Here is a 23009-nt window from a genome sequence, read left to right as displayed (position 1 = left end):
CCGCCGGGCAGCCGGCGCCTGAGGCATGCCCTTCGCCTGACCTCCCCACCCCCGCGGCGGCCCACCGCACCCCGCCCCTGCATACCCCCCCCCCCGAGTTGGCTCGGTTTCAGGGCGGCCGCCGGCGCCGCCGCAGGCTCCGGTTTCGGCGGCGTGCTTCAGCATCCGTTGCCGTGGCAACGGGGTCACATGACCGGCGTCGACGTCGCCGATTGGCTGGCGGCGCGGCGCTGTCCGAGCGGTGCGATATGGCTCGGTCGATACGGCGCGGCCGCCGGCGACTCCATCGGGCGCAGTGGAGACGACCCCCCGCACGCTACGCTGACGGTGAGTTCAACGGGTGCTCGCGCGCCGGCAGTTTTGTTTTTGAGTAATTCGCTTGTGGTGCGTTGCAGTCATTGGGCGGTGTCTGATCTGTCGTGGCGCGCGCGGGGAGGGAGGGGCGCGATGACGGCTGGTGACAGCTGAGTTGGCCGAGGGGGTGCCAGGTATGGCTCCCCACAGCTGGGAGCTGTGAGAAACTTCTGAGTGGACTGCTGGTAGGTTGTGTTTGCTGATTGTGCTTTTTGGGCTAGTTTTTGAAGTTTGGTGTCTCGGGATATTTGTTTCGAGCGATTTTGCTGGATGAAGGTGCCGTTGCGGAATGCTGAGCATGCATGCCTCGTTTGCCTCGCAATTTGCCCTGTTCGATGTTTTGGACTTAAGTAGGTACTATTTATATATGTTACAGGCAATGTGTGGAATCAGGCATTCTATAGAATGCCTAGGCATTCTATAGAATGCCTGACCGACCAGGCATTCTATAGAATCCCTAGGTATTCTATAGAATGCCTGACCCACCAGGTATTCTATAGAATCCCTAGGCAATTCAGGGGCGCCGCCACGGATTTTTGACTGGGGGGGACGGACTGACCGACTGAAAACCCAAAAGTAGGCATTCTTACCGTGGCTTTTTCGGTCCGATGCATTCAAAGTTTAAAGCAAATATAGGTACCACTTTTAACATTGGGTTTTGAACTGAAGTAACAGTTTTGTAGCCTGAGCTGAGACGAGAACAAATCAGGAACTTTTATGGCTCAACGATCACCCTAGCCAAAGATATCGGTATCGATTTTAGGTTTGAATCAAGTTTGAATACTGAAGTCATTCCCATAATTATGTACACTTTGTCATTCCCTTACCGAGGAATCCATTCCCTTACGGAAAAATGCCAGCCAATCAGCATTCAGCTGTTACAATCTCTCTGTCTGGCTTGTGCACGAATCGGCGCGAAGCGCCACGAAAATTGGCAAAAAACATCAGGCAAAACTGCTCTAAAATACGAATTTTGCAGCCCGTTTAATAAGCTTGATACCAGAAAACCTTAGGTCAGGTCACCAAGTCAAGTAGTCAAGTCGCCTCAAAGTTTTGTGGTCCTGTCAACGGTATAGCTTATTTCTTAGAAGCTGAAAATTTAGTGTAGTTAGTGTGACTGCAGAACTGTGGGGTCGGAGCCGGAATCAGTCGGAGTTGACAGTTTTGACCAGAGTCGGAGTTGAAGTCTTCGAAATTGTTCAGATTTTGACTCCGAGGTCGGATTGGTTTAAAGTCATGCTCTTGGCTGGTTAGACGAAATATATTATGCCCATTTTTGGCCAGTCGTGTTATACGACACACGTTGATCACGATATCACAAATCGGCAGTTCCGCGATGACAGGTCGGATACTGAGCTGGAGATTTTGTTGGCCGAGGTGACAAGGGGTCAGACCAATGCATGTAGGCCCATACCCCACATACTGAGTATCTAAACCTCCTGGACCCTCTCAGATTCGGCACCGTTCCATCTCTTCCATCCTCAGGACAGTCAAATCCTTCTCCTCCACGCCGCGATCCCCTGCTCCGGGCTGGACGGGCAACTCTATCCCATGCGGGAATGACTCCACTGGAGCTAGAGTCCGTTGCCGGGTACAGTGAGTGCCAGTGGGCTGGGCTGCCTGTTCAATTGGTCGAGTTCAGCCCAAGTGGCTCACTGGGGTGGCTGCCCAGACCAATTTCTCCCACTAATTCTTTCATCCTTCCGGCTCTGAAATGGTCTCATTGGACCGAAGGGCCTCATCAAATTTCGAGTAGGAAAACAACCAGTAAAACGCCTTTTGGGGCGACCAACGGAGCGAGCGAGCGGGTGGGTCTTGCACGTACGAAATTGCGAGGGGGTACCTCCAACCAACTTGTGCACTGCACCCTACTAACCGGTTTCTAACGATGTGCCAAATTTGAGCGCCATCGGCCTAGCCGTTCTCGAGATCTGTAAGCGGCACCCTGCACGTGCGCACGTGCAAAATGGGTCCCAACTGACTTTTGCACGGCACCCTAATAACCGGTCCCTAACCATGTGTCAACTTTCAGCACAATCGGTTCAGCCGTTCTCGAGATCTGGAATCGACCCCTGCACGTGCTCACGTGCAGCAGTGCCCCAACTGTGGCACATGGTCATGGATATGCATTGCCTGGTGGGTGCACCTACCTACCTACATGCCAACTTTCAGCGCAATCGGCCCAGTATGTTAACGAGATACCTATTGCAATTGTTACAAAACTGACACCTCTTCGTTTTTCATGTGGCGGGTGCATAATGGGTCACCCACATGCATCGATAATAAGAAGGAATGAAGCTACCCTACAAAAATTACCGCATGTAAATCAGTCAAGTGGTTCCTGAGACATACCTAAGTCTCGCAAAAGCGTGACCACGGCCCGTTCATACTCAGAAATTTACCGAAAGACTACGCTCGCTTCGCTCGCTCCGTAATGAGTTTGGGGGGACGTCCCCCTTCCATTCTGAGAGTGGGGGGGGACGCGTCCCCCCGTCCCCCCCGGTGGCGGCGCCCATGCTAGGCATTCTATAGAATGCCTGATTTTCAGGCATTCTATAGAATGCCTAGGAAATACACGAATCTTTCCAACATATCAGTGTATGTTGTATAAGATTATGAGCACATACCGACATGTAACATTACTACACCTTTTTGCACTCAAAATAGGCATCTTTTCATTCAATTTCGGCGAATTGCATTCAATTTTAGCGATCTCTCTATTCAAAGCAAATGAGAGATCGCTAAAATTGAATGCAATTCGCCGAAATTGAATGAAAAGATGCCTATTTTGAGTGCAAAAAGGTGTATTTTCTGCCAGGCTATACCTTGCGGTCAGCTATTTATGTTCATTCAGTCAAATGTTCATTCAGTCATTCATGTTCATTCAGTCAAATTTTCCGGTCAGGTATTCAATCTGACCTTATTAGGTCAAATTGTATCAGGATTTCATTCTGAGAGTACAGAGTATTTATCTTAACGCTAGAAAGACGATGGTGGTAATGTCAATATCGGAAACGCCTTTGGTAAAAAAAAAAAATACACAGAAAAAAGTTTGACAAATCGTCCATTTTTGGAGGTGTTTGCCTTCTAAGGAATTGATTTAAGGTCAAACTGGAGAAAACGGATACGAGCCAAAAATGGACAAAAATTGGCCTGACCCAAAAATGGCTTAGCTATTTGTTTTAGATATGGCATCCTTTCGAACATTGCCAAAGAAGAACTGGAGTAAAATTTCATAATTTTGACGACCTTTCGAATACTGCATGGCCCAGAAGTCAAGCTGGAAGGGGAGATCGAACAACACCTAATCCGGCTCTTGTTACGGCCGGGCCACCGCCCGGACGTGGAATAATGAACCATTTATTCAGGTTATTCCCTGCCATTACAGTGTGGGTTGAGCTGTCCATTGTCCATGTATATTGAGAGTCGTTACACGAAGTGCTTATGACGACATAAAATGTGACCTTTGGTGTATTCTTCACCTTCATTTCTAATATCAGAACAAAGCCATCGTCATTCGCAATCACTTTCGATTCAAGCCTACGGTCCACCCTCCCAGCCAACACTCTTCTAATGCAGCTTCGTATCTGTAGCAGCATAATCCTCCGAGGGTAACCGTTGAAGCGACTGGTTGGCCTGTGGCTCTCCCGCGTGCCTTGCGCCGTGGCTCTCGCGTGCCAACGGGATTGGATCAGTTGCTGCTTGCGGCGCACAATTTGGTGGTCGGCATAGCCCAATTTCTCCCTCGCTTCCTCTCAACTCATTGCCCTGAAATGGTCTGAAAATTAGGTAAACAAATAGCATTACTGCCACTGACCCCTACAGAGCCTCGGCTAAGGAATTTTGACTGGTGGGCCACTTGGGCAGAGACATGGACTGACCTTCGTAGCCATAGCCCCCCCCCCCAATTTTCGATTTCTCCCCAGATTTCGGCCACTTTATTCTGCAAAAAAAAAAAACGTCAGGATGGCAGTAAAAAGTAAAAAAAAAAAACGGGGCTCGACCCCCCCGACTCTTCAGAGAGAGGAGAGAGAGAGCAGAGAGTAGGGACCCACAACCCTCTCAGTGGTGATACTCCGGCAGTGCACATAAAATCGCACAAGAATGCACAAAATATTGACACAGATTATCAAACTTTGGACGATAACTTACGGTTGGTCGGATGTTAAAAATCAGCGAGCCCTGAGTGGATCGCTCGCCGACTAGTCGGAGATTCGGAAGCGGTCGGACGGGATCGGGCGTTGTCGGGTGGATCGGGAGGAATTGTGAACAGCACGAGTGCAACTTTATTACGGAGCGAGCGAAGCGAGCGTAGTCTTTCCTTAGATTAACGGAAATTTCTGAGTATGAGCGGCCGGCCGGCCGGCCGGCCGGCCGTGGTCACGATTCTGCGACGCTTATATCTCAGCAACCACTTGACCGATTTACACGCGGTAATTTTTGTAGGGTAGCTTCATTCCTTCTACCAAGTATTGGACTATTCCCGATGCATGTGGGTGACCCCTTATGCACGTGCCACGTGCAAAACGAAGAGGAGTCACTTTTGTAATTGTTGCAATATCTCGGTAACTACTTGGTCGATTGCGCTGAAAGTTGGCATGTAGGTAGGCACCCACTAGGCAATGCATATCCATGTGCCAGAGTTGGGGTGCTGCTGCACGTGCGCACGTGCAGGGGTCGATTCCAGATCTCGAGAACGGCTGGACCGATGGCGCTCAAATTTGGCACATGGTTAGGGACCGGTTAGTAGGGTGCCGTGCAAAAGTCAGTTCGGACCCATTTTGCACGTGCGCACGTGCAGGGTGCCGCTTCCAGATCTCGAGAACGGCTAAGCCGATTGTGCTCAAATTTGGCACATCGCTAGAGACCGGTTAGTAGGATGCCGTGCACAAGTCAGCTGGAGGTATCCCGTCGAAATTTCGCACGTGCAAGGCTCACACTCTCGCTCGCTCCGTTAGTCGCCCCAAAAGGCGTTATACTGGTAGGGGAGAGCGGGAAGAGTTGTATCATGTCCAAGTTGTATCAGGGCGAATTGTGCCAAACTTATCCAATAGATGGCGCTCGTGACACGACCAGCCGACGAGGTTTTCCGGGCGCCATCTTTCCCTGTTCTGTCGTGTGGCTGGATGGACGCGTCTCGAGGTGAGAGCCGATTTTATGTTCTTTAAATGTCATTCTAAAAAAATAAGTTGCAAGAAAATGTGTGTTTTGGGCATTTAGATGTGCCCGAATTTGAAAGATCTCCGTAGCGGTGGTGAGGGTGGGTTCTAAGGCTGCGTGAGTGAAAATGGATTTCTCCAGCTGTCCGCTGTTTTTTAGCACAAGGATATTTTTTTCCAAGATGGCGGCGAGGTACATGTATCAGAGCCGGGTGGGGTATGTTGTAACATGTATGTACCTATATAAAGTGGGTTGTAGCAGGAACCCCAAAAGAGGGTTGTAGCACTCTGAAAATGATCATTAAGCCTATTGGTGTCGCATGGAAAAGAATTGACTCAAAAGCCCAAGCGCACTGCGCAACCCTAATATTTTCTAAAAAAGAACAGTTATGTACACTTCTGGTGAACACTAAACAGTGTCCCAAACTTCAGATTTGTCTTGGGTGTCTGAGTGGAAAATTCTAGCCACCCGAAATGTGAGAGTGGAAAATTATCCATTCTTATTCTTCAGTGTCATCTTCAGCCCAAATGAGAATTTTTTGGAACGCTGACTGTGAACGGTTCGAAATTCGTCCGACTGGTCAGATGTGTGACTGCAAGCATTATACCGGTCGTGAAGACGCATACTTGCAGACTTCAATCGGCTGGAAGTCGCCGATACTACCTCTAGTTTGACTCTGGCTTATATCGTGTCTATCGGCGAGCCGTGTGAGATCGCTCGCAGGCTTATCCAAGATTCTTACAGATACAGATGGCTTATCCCCGACCGTCTGAACTGGTCCGCTCTTCCACTTTTTACCCCAAGAGAATATTGCAAACAATAGGTTGAAGTTTTTTCACAATATGTTTCACCGATGGGTACTTTACACTTTACAGCCTGAAAATGTACGATAAGATCTGCTAGTTCAATTTGAAATGTGAAAACTTAGATTTTTCGGAAAATTACTGGTGGGCCAAATCTTTGAGGCTGGTGGGCCATTTCGGGTCACTGGTGGGCCATTTGGCCCACCAGTTAACATGTTAGCCGAGGCCCTGGACCCCTAATTTTCGAAGTGTGTTTCGGACAATCAAAATACTTAGGCATTCTATAGAATGCCTGGGAGCTTAAAGGTAGTGTGCCACCTTTGAAAGATTTCCCATTTTATTTTTCCTAGGATAAGAAGCTTCTGTTTTTACCTAATATCGCAAAAAAAAATCAAAAATGGGCCTGGAATAGTGCCTTTTTCGCCTAAAAGTTTTTCGGTTTTTAGATATGTATAACAACTGTAGTGGGCTCACCTGCAAACAGGCGTCGGGCAACAATCGCGAATGCGGCGCACTTGTGACAATAAGCAAAGGTCATTATAGTGTTACGACCATTATAGAGTTCAGTGGTTACGACCATACGACGTACGGGAATGAGTTATCAGCTGTCTAATCGTAGACAACACAATGTCGAGCCTTAAACTGTAAGCCCGTATTGGTATTGTTTCTTTTATTTGGCTGTCGAACATTATTTATGGTTTGAAATATGATTTTATGTAAAATAATTGATATGAAAAAACCGTCTTATAAGTTATGACCCCATTTCACCACACGCAAGTGGCAGAAATGACAATGATCAGCTGACGCATTTTTCTTGGCCGAAGTCAGAGCGCGCGGCCCGACGCACCACGCGTATTTGGAAATTCCGACCTCGACGAGCATCAGAAGCCACCTAACAGGCGTGTTCGAAACCGCAGGAGATGATGATGAACGGGTTTATCGAAACTTGATTGGATGAGCATATCGGTAATAGCGATTTCAGTGTGTGCATTTATTGTTCATAGTGGTGTGAAATGTGGTTGGGGTACGACCGACAACCCGTCGGGGCGAATTTCGCACTGGGGTACTCAAAATTTGAAGAATTTAAGACGTTTCCATGAGTTTTGAAGGTATGGATAAGTTCTAAAAATCCGGTTCTCCTTATCTGGGCCATTAACTCCATACGGTCCAAGAAAGCTGGCACACTACCTTTAAGCCAGGCATTCTATAGAATGCCTGATTCCACACATTGCCTGTAACATATACACTGTGAGTACGATATTTTGATATTTGATACGATATACGGCATTTGGACTTCGACATTTTCTTCCTACCGTCGCATAACAATTTTTGCATATTAGCTCCATTATGCTGTGTGAATTCCGCAGTGCGGCCTGTCATTCCTTTAGGTACCATTGCATGTCTAAATGTGTCATTTTAATCAGTAGCGGCGGAACACCTTCAATAAGGGGGGGGGGGGGCACTGCCGACTTTTGGTCCCATTCTTTCCATGCAACGCCCATAGGGCTAATGTTAAAATGCCAAAATCAAACGGGGGGGGGGGGCACGGACGGTGCCCCGGTGCCCTCCCCGTTCCGCCGCCTATTATTTTAATGACTGCATCTAATTTTTGCTCTCGATCAAAACCCATACGCTTTGTTCGACTTGTTTTGTGCCATACGGGATCCCCGTTAAATCTGTTCAACCGTTCATACTTCATGTTTACGAGAGGGAGCGAGACGTGAACCCAGGATTTCTCACCAATATATTCATCGGATAAAATTGGTATTGGCGATCTTCTTTTGTGAAAATTCTCATAATAACGCAACCACTTAATTTTGATTTCCCTTTTCTCTGGCAATCTCTCCCAGTTCCCACTATTCCACATTTGTTAGCTATAGTCTGTTCCATATCAAGCTTGCAGTTGGAGTTTCTTCGGCAGATCACTCCTCCGCTCAAGAATTTGCGTCTTAAAATGTAAGAGCTGTATATACAGAAATCACGCACTGTTTTCAGCAGGGCACTTCGGCTGCAAACTTGAAACGGAACAGAGTATAGTTGGTATATGTACTTTTATGATGCATGCCATTGCAGACGGATCTTGACCAAATCCTTTGCTGGTTAAAATGTCTGCGCACATGCCACTCGGCACGTGGTATGTGGTGCGAGACATGCTAATGAAAATTTCTCAAATTCCATACAGCAACTTGACTGATTTAATTAGGTTTCGCTTGTGAAGTTTCTGTGACCGAGTTCTGCCCCATAATAAACCAGTAAAACGCCTTTTGGGCGAAGAACGAGCGAGCGAGATAGTGAGCCCTGCACGTGCGGAAGGGCGAGAGGGTACTTCCAACAGGCTTGTGCAAAGCATCCTTCTAACCGGTCGCTAGCGGTGTGCCAAATTTGAACGCAATCGGCCCAGCCGTTCCTGAGATCTGGAAGCGGCATTCTGCACGTGCGCACGTGCAAACGGGGTCCAAAATAACTTTTGCACGGCACCCTACTAACTGGTCCCCAACCGTGTACCAAATTTGAGCGCAATCGGCCTAGCCGTTTTCGAGATCTGGAAACGCCCCCTGCACGTGCGCACGTGCAGTAGCACCCTAACCGCAACACATGGGAATGCATTGCCTGGTGGGTGCCTAACTGTATGCCAAGTTTCAGCGAAATCGCCCCAGTAATTACAGAGTTACTGAAATGGGAACAAATTTGGCACCTCTTATTGTTGTATTTTGCACGTGCAGTGGGGGTCACTCACATAGATGAAGAGTATCCGACCTTTGATAGAAGGGATGCAGCTACCCTATAAAAATGACCGCAAGACAATCGCTCAAGCCGCTGCTGAGATATGGGCCTCTCAAAATCACTACTTTTGCAAAACTGGTTGAACACCCTTGACTTTTCACGTGGCACGTGCCACGACGGTCACTGAGATGTATCAAAAGTAGTCAATTACGGGGTAGAAGGGATGGGGCTACCCAGCAAAAAAGACCGCAGGCCAATCGGTCCAGCGGTTGCTGAGATATAAGCCTCTCAAAAGCGTTACAGGCCGGGCCGGGCCGGGCCGGGCCGGGCCGGGCCGCTCATACTGAGATTTTTCCGTTATATTGAAAAGACTTCGCTTCGCTCGCTGCGCTCGCTCGCTCGTAATAAAAACCAGTAAAACGCCTTTTGGGCGAAGAACGAGCGAGCGAGATAGTAGCCCTGCACGTGCGGAAGGGCGAGAGGGTACTTCCAACGGGCTTGCGCAAAGCACCCTTCTAACCGGTCTCTAGCGGTGTACCAAATTTGAACGCAATCGGCCCAGCCGTTCCTGAGATCTGGAAGCGGCATTCTGCACGTGCGCACGTGCAAACGGGGTCCAAACTGACTTTTGCACGGCACCCTACTAACTGGTCCCCAACCGTGTACCAAATTTGAGCGCAATCGGCCCAGCCGTTCTCGAGATCTGGAAGCGCCCCCTGCACGTGCGCACGTGCAGTAGCACCTTAACCGCAACACATGGGAATGCATTGCCTGGTGGGTGCCTACCTGTATGCCAAGTTTCAGCGAAATCGCCCCAGTAATTACCGAGCTATTAAAATGGGAACAAATTTGACACCTCTTATTGTTGTATTTTGCACGTGCACTGGGGGTGACCCACATGCATCGAGAGTATCCTATTTTTGGTAGAAGGGATGCTGCTATCCTACAAAAATTACCGCAAGTCAATCGCCCAAGCGGCTGCTGAGATATGAGCCTCTCAAAATCACTACTTTTGCAAAACAGCTTGAACACCCTTGACTTTTCACGTGGCACGTGCCACGACGGTCACTGAGTTGTATCAAAAGTAGTCAATTACGGGGTAGAAGGGATGGGGCTACCCAGCAAAAAAGACCGCAGGCCAATCGGTCCAGCGGTTGCTGAGATATAAGCCTCTCAAAAGCGTTACAGGCCGGGCCGGGCCGGGCCGGGCCGGGCTGGGCCGGGCCGGGCCGGGCCGCTCATACTGAGATTTTTCCGTTATATTGAAAAGACTCACTTCGCTCGCTGCGCTCGCTCGCTCGTAATTAAGACGACTGACGGGCCTCAGTTATGTGGGTCTACATAGACGTCGCGCTGTGCTGCAAAAAAAAAGGCTGCAGAAGGACATCTTAACTTCCTCGGGACGCCAGTGCGGTTCATTACTCTTCGGTCTTCACGTGTCACCGTCTAGATTTTATTGTCATATAAGCTTGTAAAGGAATAATAGCGATTAAGCTAGAAGTTCCTGGTTGACGCGACGTTATTCAGTAAAAGCATGCCGTTTCACGTTTTGTTTATTACGATACATATCTCATAGTTATAGCTCTCAAAATCAAGTCATGTGATAAAGACACGACCTTATTTCATTCTTGCTCGCCGCAGATTTTCGACAGTAGTCGAGTGTCCGAATTCGACCTAAATGCCTGCTGAAAAAGTTTTCACACCAAGAACAATAGTAGCCGTTTTCACGACGGGCCATCCGGCGAATGCACCTAATTTGACCAAATCTGCACCTAATCTCTTTAACAGCAAATTCCTTCATTTTATGAATTTATTTCAGTGTTTTAATCGATGATGCTCTGATAATATGACAGAGCAGGCATATAAGCAATTAGTGCAACACCTAATCTGCACCAAATGTGCACCAAATGTGTACCAGATGGTCATCGTGAAAACGGCTAGTATTGTTCATTCATTATGAGTCCTGTTTTGGTCTACAATTTTAATGCTTTTTGAAGCCCATACCGATGTGCGACTGCGCTGTGGTTATATTTCAACAATTACACGTCAAAAGTGCCGTCAATGCTCAACCTTTGCTCCTTCTATCTACTTCTCCTGACTCCTTGTTTCCCCTGTGTATCACCAACTGCTGGCTCGTATTCTCCGTGTTCCTGCCTACTCCTCCGGCGCCACTTCGCTCTTCTCTCTGCCTTTTTGCCCCGCGGCCTCGCCGGCACAGCGCGTGGGGAGTTCGACGCTGCCACCGCCGCGCCGCCGCTACCGACGCGTCGCGACCGACGGCCGGGCGCCGGGTCCCCAGCTATAAATAGGGGGAGACAGGGCGGAGGCCGAGGACCGTATTTTTGGCCGCGGCCGAACCGTCTGACGGCTGGGAGAGTTGGGTTTGGCCAGGGGACTACTTAGACAGTGCCAGTCGCGAGGCGGGACTGGGTAGGGGAGAATTCGTTATACCTCAGAGGTCTAGGACCGGACGGCCTTATCGTTTTGAGACTTAGCTCATGCTCTATGACATCAGCTGTGTGGTGATCACATGAGTGTTTGTATACCATCGCATATCAGTCACGAGCTCATACACGTTTTTCGGAAGCAATGCAACTGAGTGTTTCACCCTTGCTCCAGCCTATCACCATTGAGGAGTAGTTCTGACTCTTTGTTCAGCCGATACGATCGTATCAGATATCTCGCTGCTTAGTGGGTGTATGGGCGCCATTGAGCCCGGAACCGTGCCCCCTCACAGCAGGAAATCAGGGGATCCCCCATCTTCACCATGACGATAATGAGACTATTAAGGAGAAACGAGCCCCACCAGGGTGACCATATTGTGAACACTTGTTCTCGAGTCGTCGAGGATTGGAGTGTGAGAAATTGATCCGCTGTGCCGTGCTCAGACGGCCAAGCGCGGGCACAGAACCAAGATTCTTACAGACGCAGAACAGTCTTCTGATGGCATTGAAGGAATTTCATCAAATCTTTCATGCGCATTGAAAAATGTACATTGCACCACGGACTTTGAACTGCTGGTTATTCCATTAGATACGACCGGCCTGTGCTCGAACCTGGCTGCGCCTCTGCGTCCGCCCGCTGGTTTATCTTATCTGGCGCCGCCCGTTCTTGGGGGCCGGGTGCTGTGGCGACACTTCCTCTCCTCTGCCCCGCGTCTGGCGTCTTCCTCTCGCTCCCACCCCTCACCTCTTCCCTCTACCCGCCGTTGGAACGGGGGAGAGAGCGCGGGGAGAGGGTATACCGCCCGTCAGTGTGCGCGGGCATGGCGCTCGGGCTCACCGTCTTATCATTGTACCGGGGCGGCTATCGTCGTATGGCCCACTTGTCACCGTTCGCAAATAGCCACCTCACGCTGTGACGCGTGGCGCGTGTATTTGCCCACCACCGACTCATACACGTGTGTTTGGTGTGTGCGTTTGATACGGCAACGGGTGACGGAGTTTGTGGGTCCTGTGTGGTGGGAGGACACAGGAGGTGACGGTTCGTCAGCCTTGAGCCTCGCCTGCCCCGCCCGTGTCCGCGCCCGTGTCCGTCCGAGCCCGCCCGGCCCCGTCCGCTCGTTCGCCTGGTGTGACCGAGTTGATTCATTGTTGACATTTGTGCAGTGACGTCGACTTTGGGGGCCTGCCGAGCGCACAGCTGACGTCCCGTGCAGTTGGCGGTGCTCCCTGCCCGGACCGAATCAGCCCCCTCCCCCTCCCCGCTCGCCGAGCGCGCGAGTGACCCTCGCCCGCTCCCCACTCGCCGCCGAGCCAGCGACCCCTCCCCTGCTCCCCGCTTCAGCCACGCTGCCCCTCTGTGAGTCAGAGTAACTCGAATGGGGCATGAGGCAATATCCTAGAAAGGACTAGGGATGTCACGGGATATTCAATAATTAGTAACAGGTTATCACCAAAGGAATAGAAGAAAATAGGCAAATGTAGGGGACTGAAGCATTTATTTTTGGTCGCATGTTGTCGGACCAGTCCTGGAAAGGTCGCTTCCTGATTTCTATTCCATCGAATTGAAATTTGAAATCCAATTTGAATTATGCCTCTTCGCTGTCCATTCGTAGCTTCGTCGCGACGACTGGATCCCGAGGCCGAGGGACGGACCTGTCGTATAACGTCGAACACCTGCGTGCCATAAACTTCAGTCCCTTCCCTTCCCTCGGGCAGCTCGGACCAACGTGGGACCTCTGGGGCCCTTCTGGGTCCTTTCTGAGGCCCAGGGAAACGAGCGAGCCTGCCGAGCCCGAATGGGAATCCCGACACCTCGCCGCGCTGCGTGCCGCGCCGGTGCGGTCGGGTCGTCCTCGTGCTATCGCTAGCCGCCCATCCGTCACTATCGTGGCTGTATTTGCAGTCACGGCTGCCTTCCGTCCCCCGCAGTGAATGTGTCAGTGGGTCACCGATGAAATATACCCACTCGGGTACCGCTGTGAAACCCCGGCGGGCTCTTGTTTGGTTTAACAGGACTGTTAAGCGATAACGTTTTTGCGATTGGCGCAGGCGTGTGCCGGTGCCCGCTGACTTTTGCTGAATTGCTCCGCAGTTGGATGCTAGATTGCTGTTTTGCGTTACACCACTTATGTCAGCGGGCTGTGTTACACGAGGTCAGCGTGAATTCGCGTCTCTCGAGACAAACTCAACAGCTATCGCTAATGAAATTGGACCAGATACCAATAACAGTCGTGGTCTGTCATGTAACCAATCAATAGACCGGGCACGGACCGTGCTTGACACGCGCAAATCGATACAATCTCTGAGCCTACTGCTACTCTATTATATCGTGGGGACAGTGAGGAACGACTCACCCGACCTTTGACCCCACGTTTTGTCCCTTCCCTCTCTGGCCCACCGCGCCGTTCCCTCGACTGTGACCTGTGGACGCGCCGGTCCGCCCCCAATTTTCGACCGTCGGGCGGCCCGCCCCGTGCGGCTGGACAGTCGCGCAGGGCGGGGGCGGCTCACTTCCCATCCGGTCGTTGAGATCACCGGAAGTGACTGCCGGGCCGGGCCGGGCGGGGTGGGGCGGGGAGGGGCGGGGAGGGACGGCGTGCGGTCACCGTAAGCCGGCCCCGCCCCGTGACGGCCCGTAGCGCCGTGACTCGTGACGCTCGCTGGTGGCGGCAGCGCCCACTTCCGGCCCGATTTCGGAACCGAGAGGACCGGCCGGGTCGGCGGCGCAGGACCGGAATAGTTTCAGCAGGAGAGTGGTGAAACAGCGGCAGGCAGGCCCTGCCCGGGCCGCACCCCAGGGAGGCTAGTTCGTTGAGCCCACTGCCGTGAAACTCGGTTACCAAACGAGCGGGGATTCAGAGCAGCGGACGGGTGCAAATTACATTAGGGATTCTCAGAACATTGGAAGCTCGCGTGCGAGCCTGAGGCTGTATCTACCTATCGACGTGTTTCAATTTGAGACGGTGTAGCATTTGAGACCGTGGCTTTGTTGATCATTTTATAATTAAGGTATACGAGAAGATTGAACCATCGGTGCCTTGGGTTGGATCGACAACCTTTAAACAGCGCACCATTAACTCGACTCACCCAAGGCTATAGCTAGGACTCACCGCTGTGAACTGAACCGACAAATCACCTGATTGATGCGCTTCTGCTGAGGTGAGGCCCGGAGCGCTGGAGCCCCCCCCCCCTCCTCAGCTCCCAGGAAATGTCTGCTCACCCCAGCCGGCCGGGCGCTCGCGGCTGTGCCCAGCCAGCTCGTATGCTCCCTGCGGCTTGCCAAACCGTAAATGACGCCATGGGCGGATCTAGAAGGGGCAATAGGTCGTATGCTGACTCAAGATTTCTCAAGCTGGTTTAGAAATGCTAGAGATGCGGTGGAACTCTGTGGACTCGCAATTTTCTCAGGAGATCGTCAATATTCGGCTGGTTTAAAAAAAAAATCTTCCCTTATAGGAACCATCTCCAGCAAGGCCCGAATAGCTCGTCGGACAACCTTTATTATTTCTGAACGCTTTGATGTTTACTCCATGCCCCACCTCAATGTTTTCCTGACTCCGCCTCTGCGTGTTATCCCGATCAAGTTTCGTCGCCACGTCGGTCGGTCATATCGGCGGTCGGATCATCGCGCCGGAATTTGGAGCTCCGCCGGCGTCAATATTCATGTGGCTGTAACGTGGCCCGACTCTGACGTGGCATTGTGACGCTGTGACGTCGAGTATGACGCAGTGACGCATTGATGTCTGGTTGTGACTTTGGACCGGACATAGAAGTTGAAATGCGCCGAGAGCACGTCCCGCTTCGGCTGTGTGGTTGGCGGTGTCTGGTCACGTACGACCGTTTACGTACCAGTTATTCAGTCGTTCTCTTTCATCTCAATCAGTCCTATCCACAGCCCTTAAATGTTTCTTTGTTAACTCCGGTCAATTGTTACTCAAAACTTGATCACTCCCTAATTATCATTTATTCCTGAGACACGTCTCGGACGGTAACTCGGTTCGCAACTCAGTCTATCGATTCGGACCACAATGCAATCAGCAGTCAGTCTATTACGGTCAGTCCTTTTCAATTATCAGTCAGTCCCATCAGTCTGCTCTCAGTCCCACAGTCGTCCCTCCGGCAGTTCTCCCCACCCAGAAACGATCAATGTTCTGCAGAGTGCGGAGCCTGAGCTGGAGAGGGAGAGAGGGAGGGAGGTGGCGGCGACTCTATTCGCGGTGCCCCTTCCCCTCTCCCCCTGTGACTGTCACACCCGACTGCGGTCGGTCTGACAGATGACAGCTGACAGCTGACAGCTGACAGCTGACAGATGAATCAGCGGTGGCCAGGGGTGCAGCCAGAACTCTGGCGACAGGGGTGAGAGACGTTTGCGATGCCCCCCCCCACCCAGCAAAGTGGGCCCCCTCAAGCCAAGTGGGTCCCTTACCAACAGTGAAAACAGTTGCTGTTTTGCCGAATATTCTCGGAAAATCCCAAAGCCATTTGAATAATAAATTAATATAGAATTATCATTTTAAACGTTGTTAACACTGTGACCTGTGGTCAGGTCATATTTGTTACCTTACCATCATGAGACAAATAGGGGAAAGTACAAATACCTCCTGCTTTGAACAAACGCGTCAAAACCACTTTGCAGAAACACGACCTTTCTGCCCATATGTGATGAACAGGGTGCAGTTGCTGGTGAGTGGTCACTCAAAAGGTCATGCTAGGTCAAAAAGGTCACCATCCGTTTTTCGGTCGTAACCTTTGAGGGAAACATGGTAGAGCGTTGAAATGTGTTCAGATCATCAATGCCGATTGAATGATATGCAGCATGACCTTTTCCATTCAGGGTATGACCCAGACCTGAGGTCAAATTTTGAAGCTGAGCTTTTCTGGTGAAATCATAGCTTATCCGATGCATCTCGACGAGAGAAACGATGGTGGCAAAATAAATGTCATATAAATAGTTTTGACACTAGTATGGTGTGCAGAAGCGCTAGCGTCGTAGTTTTGGTAAAGGCCCGGACGGCTCGCGACGTAGTGCTCGTTAAATGACGCAGCTCCACCCGCGTGACTGCCGAGGGCTCGGAGGGGCGGTGACCGAGTCTGGTAGACGCCGAGCCAGCTCACAGGAGTGGAGTCCGTAAATTTAACGTTGCCTATTCTGTTTGTGCTTCTTTTAAAATTTTACATCATGGTGGTGGCTTTACAGTAAGTTTGAATAACGTGGGACAAAGAAGGAATCACACGGGAGGACTCGATATCACAGATACCAAATTTGTTGCTTTTTTGGCACAATTATTTCGACAAAATCCGTCTATTTGGTGGTGCTGCCCTCGTGGCCAAACAGTTAACATGACGTCAAATCTAATGGCATGAAGGGCCCAGGGCCCTTCATGGGACCTTCAGAGGCATTGGGATACGGCTACACTACTGCCAGGAGCCTCTGACTGTGGGTACTGTTGCACTTTTATCATGCCTCACCAAAGGTTTATCGAACTCGATGTACTACGCGAATGCATTGCCGCAATTAGTGACCTCTCCTTTGTTTTACCGACAGGCCCGAGCGCCTCACCATGGGGCGCAAGAAGCCGGCGGCGGCGCCGGCCTCCTCTCCCAAGGCGGCGACCAGCTCGAAAATTAAAGCGTCATCACCTCGAGCCGCTCTGAAACGCTCCCCAGTCAACAAACTGCTCTCCTCGTGGTCGACCGAGACGAGTCCTCGCTCCAGAAAGAGCGCTGCCTCGTCCTCCCCATCACCCACAAAAGTTGGCGGCGCTCGCGCGTCGGGCTCTGCGGCGGCCGGTCCGTCCAGAGTCGTCCCGTCGGCGCCTCTCATCTCTCCACCGGTGAACCGCTGCGAGGGAACCATGGACACAGCGCGGCTGCTGCTCTCTATGAAGGAGAACGCGTCGGCGGCGCTGTGGCCTCCGGAACCAGTCAGCACTGCCGTTGGGGATGGGGCCCACCTGTCCAGCGACAACTACCGACCGGGTTTGAGTGAGCTGGTGCCGCAGCGGAGGGGTATCTCACCCCCGCGTGGTGGCGGTCTCCTGCTCGACCTGGACCGCCAGTCGGTGGACAGTAGTGCGGCCGATAGTGTTGTGGACACCGAGCTGAGCATGACAGACCTGCTGCGAGCGCCGGCCGCGCCGCGTGCCAACAAACCGCCCACCAAACGACACGCGTGCACCATCTGTGATAAGGTGATGGGCTCTCGCAGTGACCTGGTGAAACACGTGCGTATTCACACTGGAGAGAAGCCGTACAGCTGTAGCTACTGCCCGGCGCGGTTCACTCAGCTAGGCAGTCTGAGGGCACACGAGACACGACACACGGGCGTCAAACCGTTCAAATGTGACATCTGCTCGCGTGCGTTCAGCATCAAGGAGCGTCTCAAGGTACACATGCGTATCCACACTGGCGAAAAACCGTTCCACTGCGACCTCTGCGACAAGTCGTTTGCGAGAGGAAGTCAGCTCATCCAGCACAAGCGCACTCACACAGGGGTGAAGCCCTACAGTTGCTCCTACTGCAACATGAAGTTCGCTTTTGCCACCAACCTCAAGCTGCATGAGAAGAAACACTCTGGCATCAAAGACTTTGAGTGTCCCCGCTGCTACAAGGGCTTCGTGCGTCAGGATGCCTTACGCAAACACATCCAGTCCTACCACGAGAACGAGAGACCGATGCGCTGTCCCATCTGCGACAAAAGCTTCAAGGGCCACCTGGGCACGCACCTGCGGGTACACACACAGGAGAAACCCTACTCGTGCACCGTGTGTGAGGCGGCGTTTGCACAAAACTCGCAGCTGACAGTGCACATGCGTGTGCACACCGGGATCAAGCCGTATGCGTGTCAGGTGAGTAAGCTGTTAGGACAAGGGAAGGGAAAGGCTTGACCGTTAGGCTCTTATGGTACAGAATGTATATATCGTGTGGCTGATAACGTCGTCGGTCGTATTCCTGGGTTCAGTAACGTTTCGAGTTATGTATGCGCTTTAGCTATTTTGCCTCGCTTAAATGTTTGGGGCGTGACCAAATGCTAACACGGTTCCACTTCCATTAATATTTTGTGCTGCTCTGGCGAATTCCTGGACTGGCCACCTTAACTTACTTAGCATCATTCCACGCTGTAACCATGTATAAACACGTATCGACAACTTATCGACTCATACCGTCTACATATTCCTACCCCGCCCGTTCACAGGTGTGCCCCCAGAAGTTCGCTCACTCCACGGCGCTGAAGGTCCACCTGCGGCAGCACACGGGCGAAAAGCCCTACCGGTGTCCGCTGTGTAACCACTTCTTCAACCAGCTACCCCACCTGAAGAAACACCTGCGCAGCATCCACAAACGCGAGGACCCCTACATGTGCGGCGCGTGTCGACAGTTCTTCAAGGTCAGTGGGGCTGGGAGAGCGGGGCTGAGGGGACAAAAGAATGTGGAAAGGGAGCCGTTAGCTGGGGAATGTGTTTTTCATGTGAGAAAAGAGAGATTAGCTGTGTGGCGTCTGATTTCTTGACTCGCACGTTTATTGCCTACGACATATGTTTTCTTGTCGATATTTCTTAGTTGCGTACAACCACCGTAACGAGACTCATATGCTCGCTCATTCTTAGCTGAACTTTAAATATTGTCACATTCGATCCACTGGGACCTTATCATTTCTAGGAACAAGACCACCGACGTGGCCCATCTTGGTGCACCCTTTCGTCTCTCCCCTAACCGAGCTGACTACCTCACGCCAGCGTTCCCTCGGGCCTCACCCATTCCACCGACCACACTATGACCCGACCTGACCGCCATCCTGGCTCCGCTCCAAGCACGTAACAATCTGACCTTTTCTACCAACTTGATCATGATTCGACCTAGCCCGACCTCACCCTGTCCCGTCCATGGACTCGACATGATCTAGCCACTAAACCCACTCGATATCACTCGGCCCGACCCCACCAAACCTAGCCGGTCTTGAACGGACTCAATCTCGACTTGACCTAACCAGACCTGACCTACCCACTCGTGACCTGACCATGCCTGACCGTGACCTGACCATGCCTGACCGTGACCTTTTCCCGTCTTTCCCCAGACCAAAGCCGAGCGGGAGCGGCACGTGGAGTCGGACCACCCTCAGTACCCGGCTCACGGCGGCGGCGGACCCGAGTTCGGCAAGGTGGACACCTACCGCACCGAGATCCTGGAGCCGGAGACCATGCCCGAGATCATCACGCGCGGCGGCATGGCCGTCTCTAAGCTGCGCGGCTACCTGGCGATCCTGATGAAGAAGATCAGCACTAGCGCCAGGCTGCTCAAGTTTGGGTTCGGCCGGCGGCTCATAGATGACGTGAGTGTCGTAAGGTGGTGGTGGTTTCCTGAGAGGGCTTTATGTGTGATTTAGCTTGATTATGGTTTGATGAAATAAATAGTATGTAAGGTGTTCAGTGATGATGAAGTGGAATCCACACATTTTTATCACTATTAGAAGGTGTTTTTTTATAGCGTGCCTGTCTATTCATTCGCTCGGGATGCCTTCTAGCCTTAGCCACAATTTTAAAATCTCGCTCATTATAACGACGACTTGAGGTCACATCTGTGATTTCAAGCCATTTTAAATATTTCCGTCGTTGTTCTTTTGATTATGGTTCCCCTCTCGCTCTCTTTTTGCTTTCCTCTTACAATTCCGAGGCACAGAACCACCAATTTTACACCGCCGTCCGTGTTCCACACAGGTTCTCAAGGACTCACTTGAGACTGGCGGGAAAACGCCGTTCAGAGAAGGCGGGAACGAGGTGGAGATTTTGCGCGCCAACGTTCAGCTGCTGCTCGACTGGACGATTCCTCGCGACTACATGGAACAGTACCGCAAGGAGCGCAAAACCGTGGAGGAGATCCTGGAGGAGCTAGCATCGTAGGTGGCGCTGGAGAAGCATCACAGGGGCTCTGGGGGGTTCGGGCTCTGAATGGGTCGAGGGAGGAAAAGGAGGGCCATGATTCATGGGGAGCTTCTGGGAGGGTTATACTTGGTCACTACGATAAGGTGGGGATGAGTAGTACGTCTCATGGGAGTAGGCGTGGGTCTCGGGGGAGGGGGTTTGGGGGTTGGCCGAAGGGGGTTGGCGGACATTTGACACCCGGGACCGTGGGGACCACCCGCCGCGGCTGGTCTGGTCTGTGGGACCTGGTCCCACGGGGACCGGACCGGCCCGTGGTGCGTCTGGTTATCCTCAAACCGTTAAGCAGGGGGTATGGAGCTGAAATACACACGATGGGGGGACAGGCACCAGTACACGGGGCACCGCTCCTGGCAGAACAATCAGTACCAATCTGTGCACGAGCTTCTGCGGCCGGCTACCAAGGGGGGGGGGGAGGGGAGTAGCCGGCCGCTGTCACCTTGTAGTCACCGTCTAGTCGAGAACGACAGGCATTAGTGCGAGATCTCGTTGTCTTTGTATAGCTGCTGCCCGACCGCGGGTCAGGAAGGAGTAGGTACCTACCGCGACCCAGGACGGGTTTCAGTGTTAATGTCGAGCTGTTGTGGCCATGACAGTACGTTTGTCGTACGCTCAGGACGATATCCCACCGATTGTGTGCTTGTATATTGCGCTGATAACAGCGTGCATGTGTGATCGTTTTTGTGTGACGGTAACTACAGACATCGCTCGGTTTATCATTGGGCATTTCAAAGACCGCATTTGTAGGGCATTTTTTAGGCTGATACTGTAAGCCAACCAGTGTAGACACCATGGCCTGATCAGTGACACATTTTTCAAGGTTTTAAGGTATTTTCTTGTCGCCCCTAAAGACAGGTCAGTCACATTTTGAGCTTGTACACATTCTGGTCAGTTCAGTTGGTCGTTTTTAGCATGCTCGATATAGACTGTGACTAGCGCCGGTAAGTTGTATATACGCGTGCATGTGGCCGGGTGCGTGTGTGTATGCGTGGTTGGTGTGGAGTGCAGATCTAGTCCCGACTTGTGCCGCCGGCACGGCCGCCGCTAGCCCAGCCGCGGCCAACAAAGTCCAAGGGCGACTGAGTTCTGCGCTAGTCACTCGTGTACAGAAGCTGCCCTCTGGCGGATAATAGGTGCTGCCACCTACCGAAAGTTGGATGACAGCGTGGCAGGGACGCGCACGGCGATGGTCCCGACTTCTCGCAACACAAACATATCAATGCTCGTTTTCGTGAAACTTTTCAGCGAATAAGTGCACTTTGTCATTGAAGCTATTCCTTATGGCCTTTGTAGTATAATGTGACTTTGATCAAGTACGTCACATTTGACCTGTTCAGTCTTTTATTGCCTTCTCCTTCTTCACCAAAATGTTTGCCCGGGACCATTGCACCGTCGCGTTTCATAGCCTCCCAGTGTAATTGTATGCGTTGTGTCATGAGGTGTTACCGTGCCCAAACGGCCATGTTTGGATGAGTGCCCAGGATCCAGTCAATAGCGTAAGGATAGCCCAGCCTCGGGCCATCGGTTGATGAAAACCGGTGGTTTCGTTCGCTAATTTAGAAGTGTGCGTTTAACTTGGGTAGCCCAGCTCATCTTTGTACTTTTGTTTGCGCATTACAATCAATGTAGTGTTCTTGGGGTATTTTAGAAGCACTGTTTTTGCTTGTCTACGCGGAAATCAACGTTGTAGCTGTATCAAGGGATAATTTTGTCGTGCCATTGTTGATGCCATGTGTGTGTACTGTGTATATAGGTGCATGGACGGGATTGGGGACATTGGCCAGTAGGATGCGTGTGCTAATCCAGTCAGGTGATCACAGTTACCGGTCACGTGACCCAAGGCTGAGCGTCAGCTGGTGGCAGGCCGACTGTCGACCACCGGTCACGTGACCTTTTATGCACTCGTGAAGCTTCATAGCTTCGCGAGCTTGTGTTTACTTGCCGATTGAATCGTGTTTCCCGTGAGTTTAATCTAGCCGTGCCAGTACTGATGGTGTGAAATTGCCGCTGCAGCGCGCATCTCCACCAACTTTGTTACCTAGATCAGGGGATCTTGTGGTGAAGTTTGATTTTAGCTATGAGATGCGAGTGTGTTCCGTGCGCTGGTTTCTTGTAGCTTGTGACATATATGATGCATATGCTGTATTCTGCTCCATGCTGCATGTACGTGTTGATATTCTGTGTGTATTGGATTGTCCAGCACAGCAGCTAGTAGGTAGTGCCGTCCCTCGCCAAGGCGTTCGCGTCTGGACGGCTCCGCCGCTGCCTAATGCCTATCTCACGTCATTGTGCCTATACCGTAGCCGGTGACTATCGCTGTGTGACTCGTGGCGCCCCGCGTGGTCAGCCGTTCCACAATACGTGCCGTATTTACGTGGCACGAGCTGGTCCGATCACTAACAAGGGTGCCACTTCAGTCACAGCTCAAACTATGCCAGGCTATGTAGGGTGTATTGTCTGAATATGTGTTGTCCAGTGTCGGCACACTCACTGCACTGCAAAGCATCGAACGTACTGCCTCTAAATAGCTGCATGTCGCTCAGCACAGGCACCAATGCACCGTTCTTTCAATACAGAGTTGAGACGTT

At 51.5% G+C, this 23009-nt stretch overlaps 1 protein-coding gene across 3 annotated transcripts; it reads left to right on the top strand.

The window, feature by feature from the left end:
* The first annotated feature begins 234 nt into the window (after window positions 1-234).
* Window positions 235-23009, top strand: LOC122370517 (zinc finger protein 135-like). Of its 3 annotated transcripts, none has more exons than XM_043346180.1 (5): window positions 235-327; window positions 17031-18333; window positions 18681-18872; window positions 19560-19814; window positions 20200-23009. In XM_043346180.1, exons 2-5 carry the CDS (start codon window positions 17047-17049, stop codon window positions 20380-20382), a joined length of 1917 nt encoding a protein of 638 aa, XP_043202115.1. In that variant the 5' UTR covers window positions 235-327; window positions 17031-17046; the 3' UTR covers window positions 20383-23009. The 3 variants fall into 3 exon arrangements, with proteins under 3 accessions (XP_043202115.1, XP_043202116.1, XP_043202112.1); XM_043346181.1 differs by lacking the exon at window positions 235-327 and adding an exon at window positions 416-539; XM_043346177.1 differs by lacking the exon at window positions 235-327 and adding an exon at window positions 16573-16681.

Source organism: Amphibalanus amphitrite, unplaced genomic scaffold, assembly GCF_019059575.1.
Source record: "Amphibalanus amphitrite isolate SeventyFive unplaced genomic scaffold, NRLGWU_Aamphi_draft 001140F_arrow, whole genome shotgun sequence".
In the NCBI taxonomy this organism is placed as follows: domain Eukaryota; kingdom Metazoa; phylum Arthropoda; class Thecostraca; order Balanomorpha; family Balanidae; genus Amphibalanus; species Amphibalanus amphitrite.
This window is presented reverse-complemented; position numbering and strand designations above follow the sequence as displayed.

Coding starts and splice junctions, on each gene's coding strand:
- LOC122370517 (XM_043346177.1), top strand. Junction 18,334..18,680: donor TCAAGCCGTATGCGTGTCAG/GTGAGTAAGCTG, acceptor GCCCGTTCACAG/GTGTGCCCCCAGAAGTTCGC. Junction 19,815..20,199: donor GCCGGCGGCTCATAGATGAC/GTGAGTGTCGTA, acceptor TGTTCCACACAG/GTTCTCAAGGACTCACTTGA.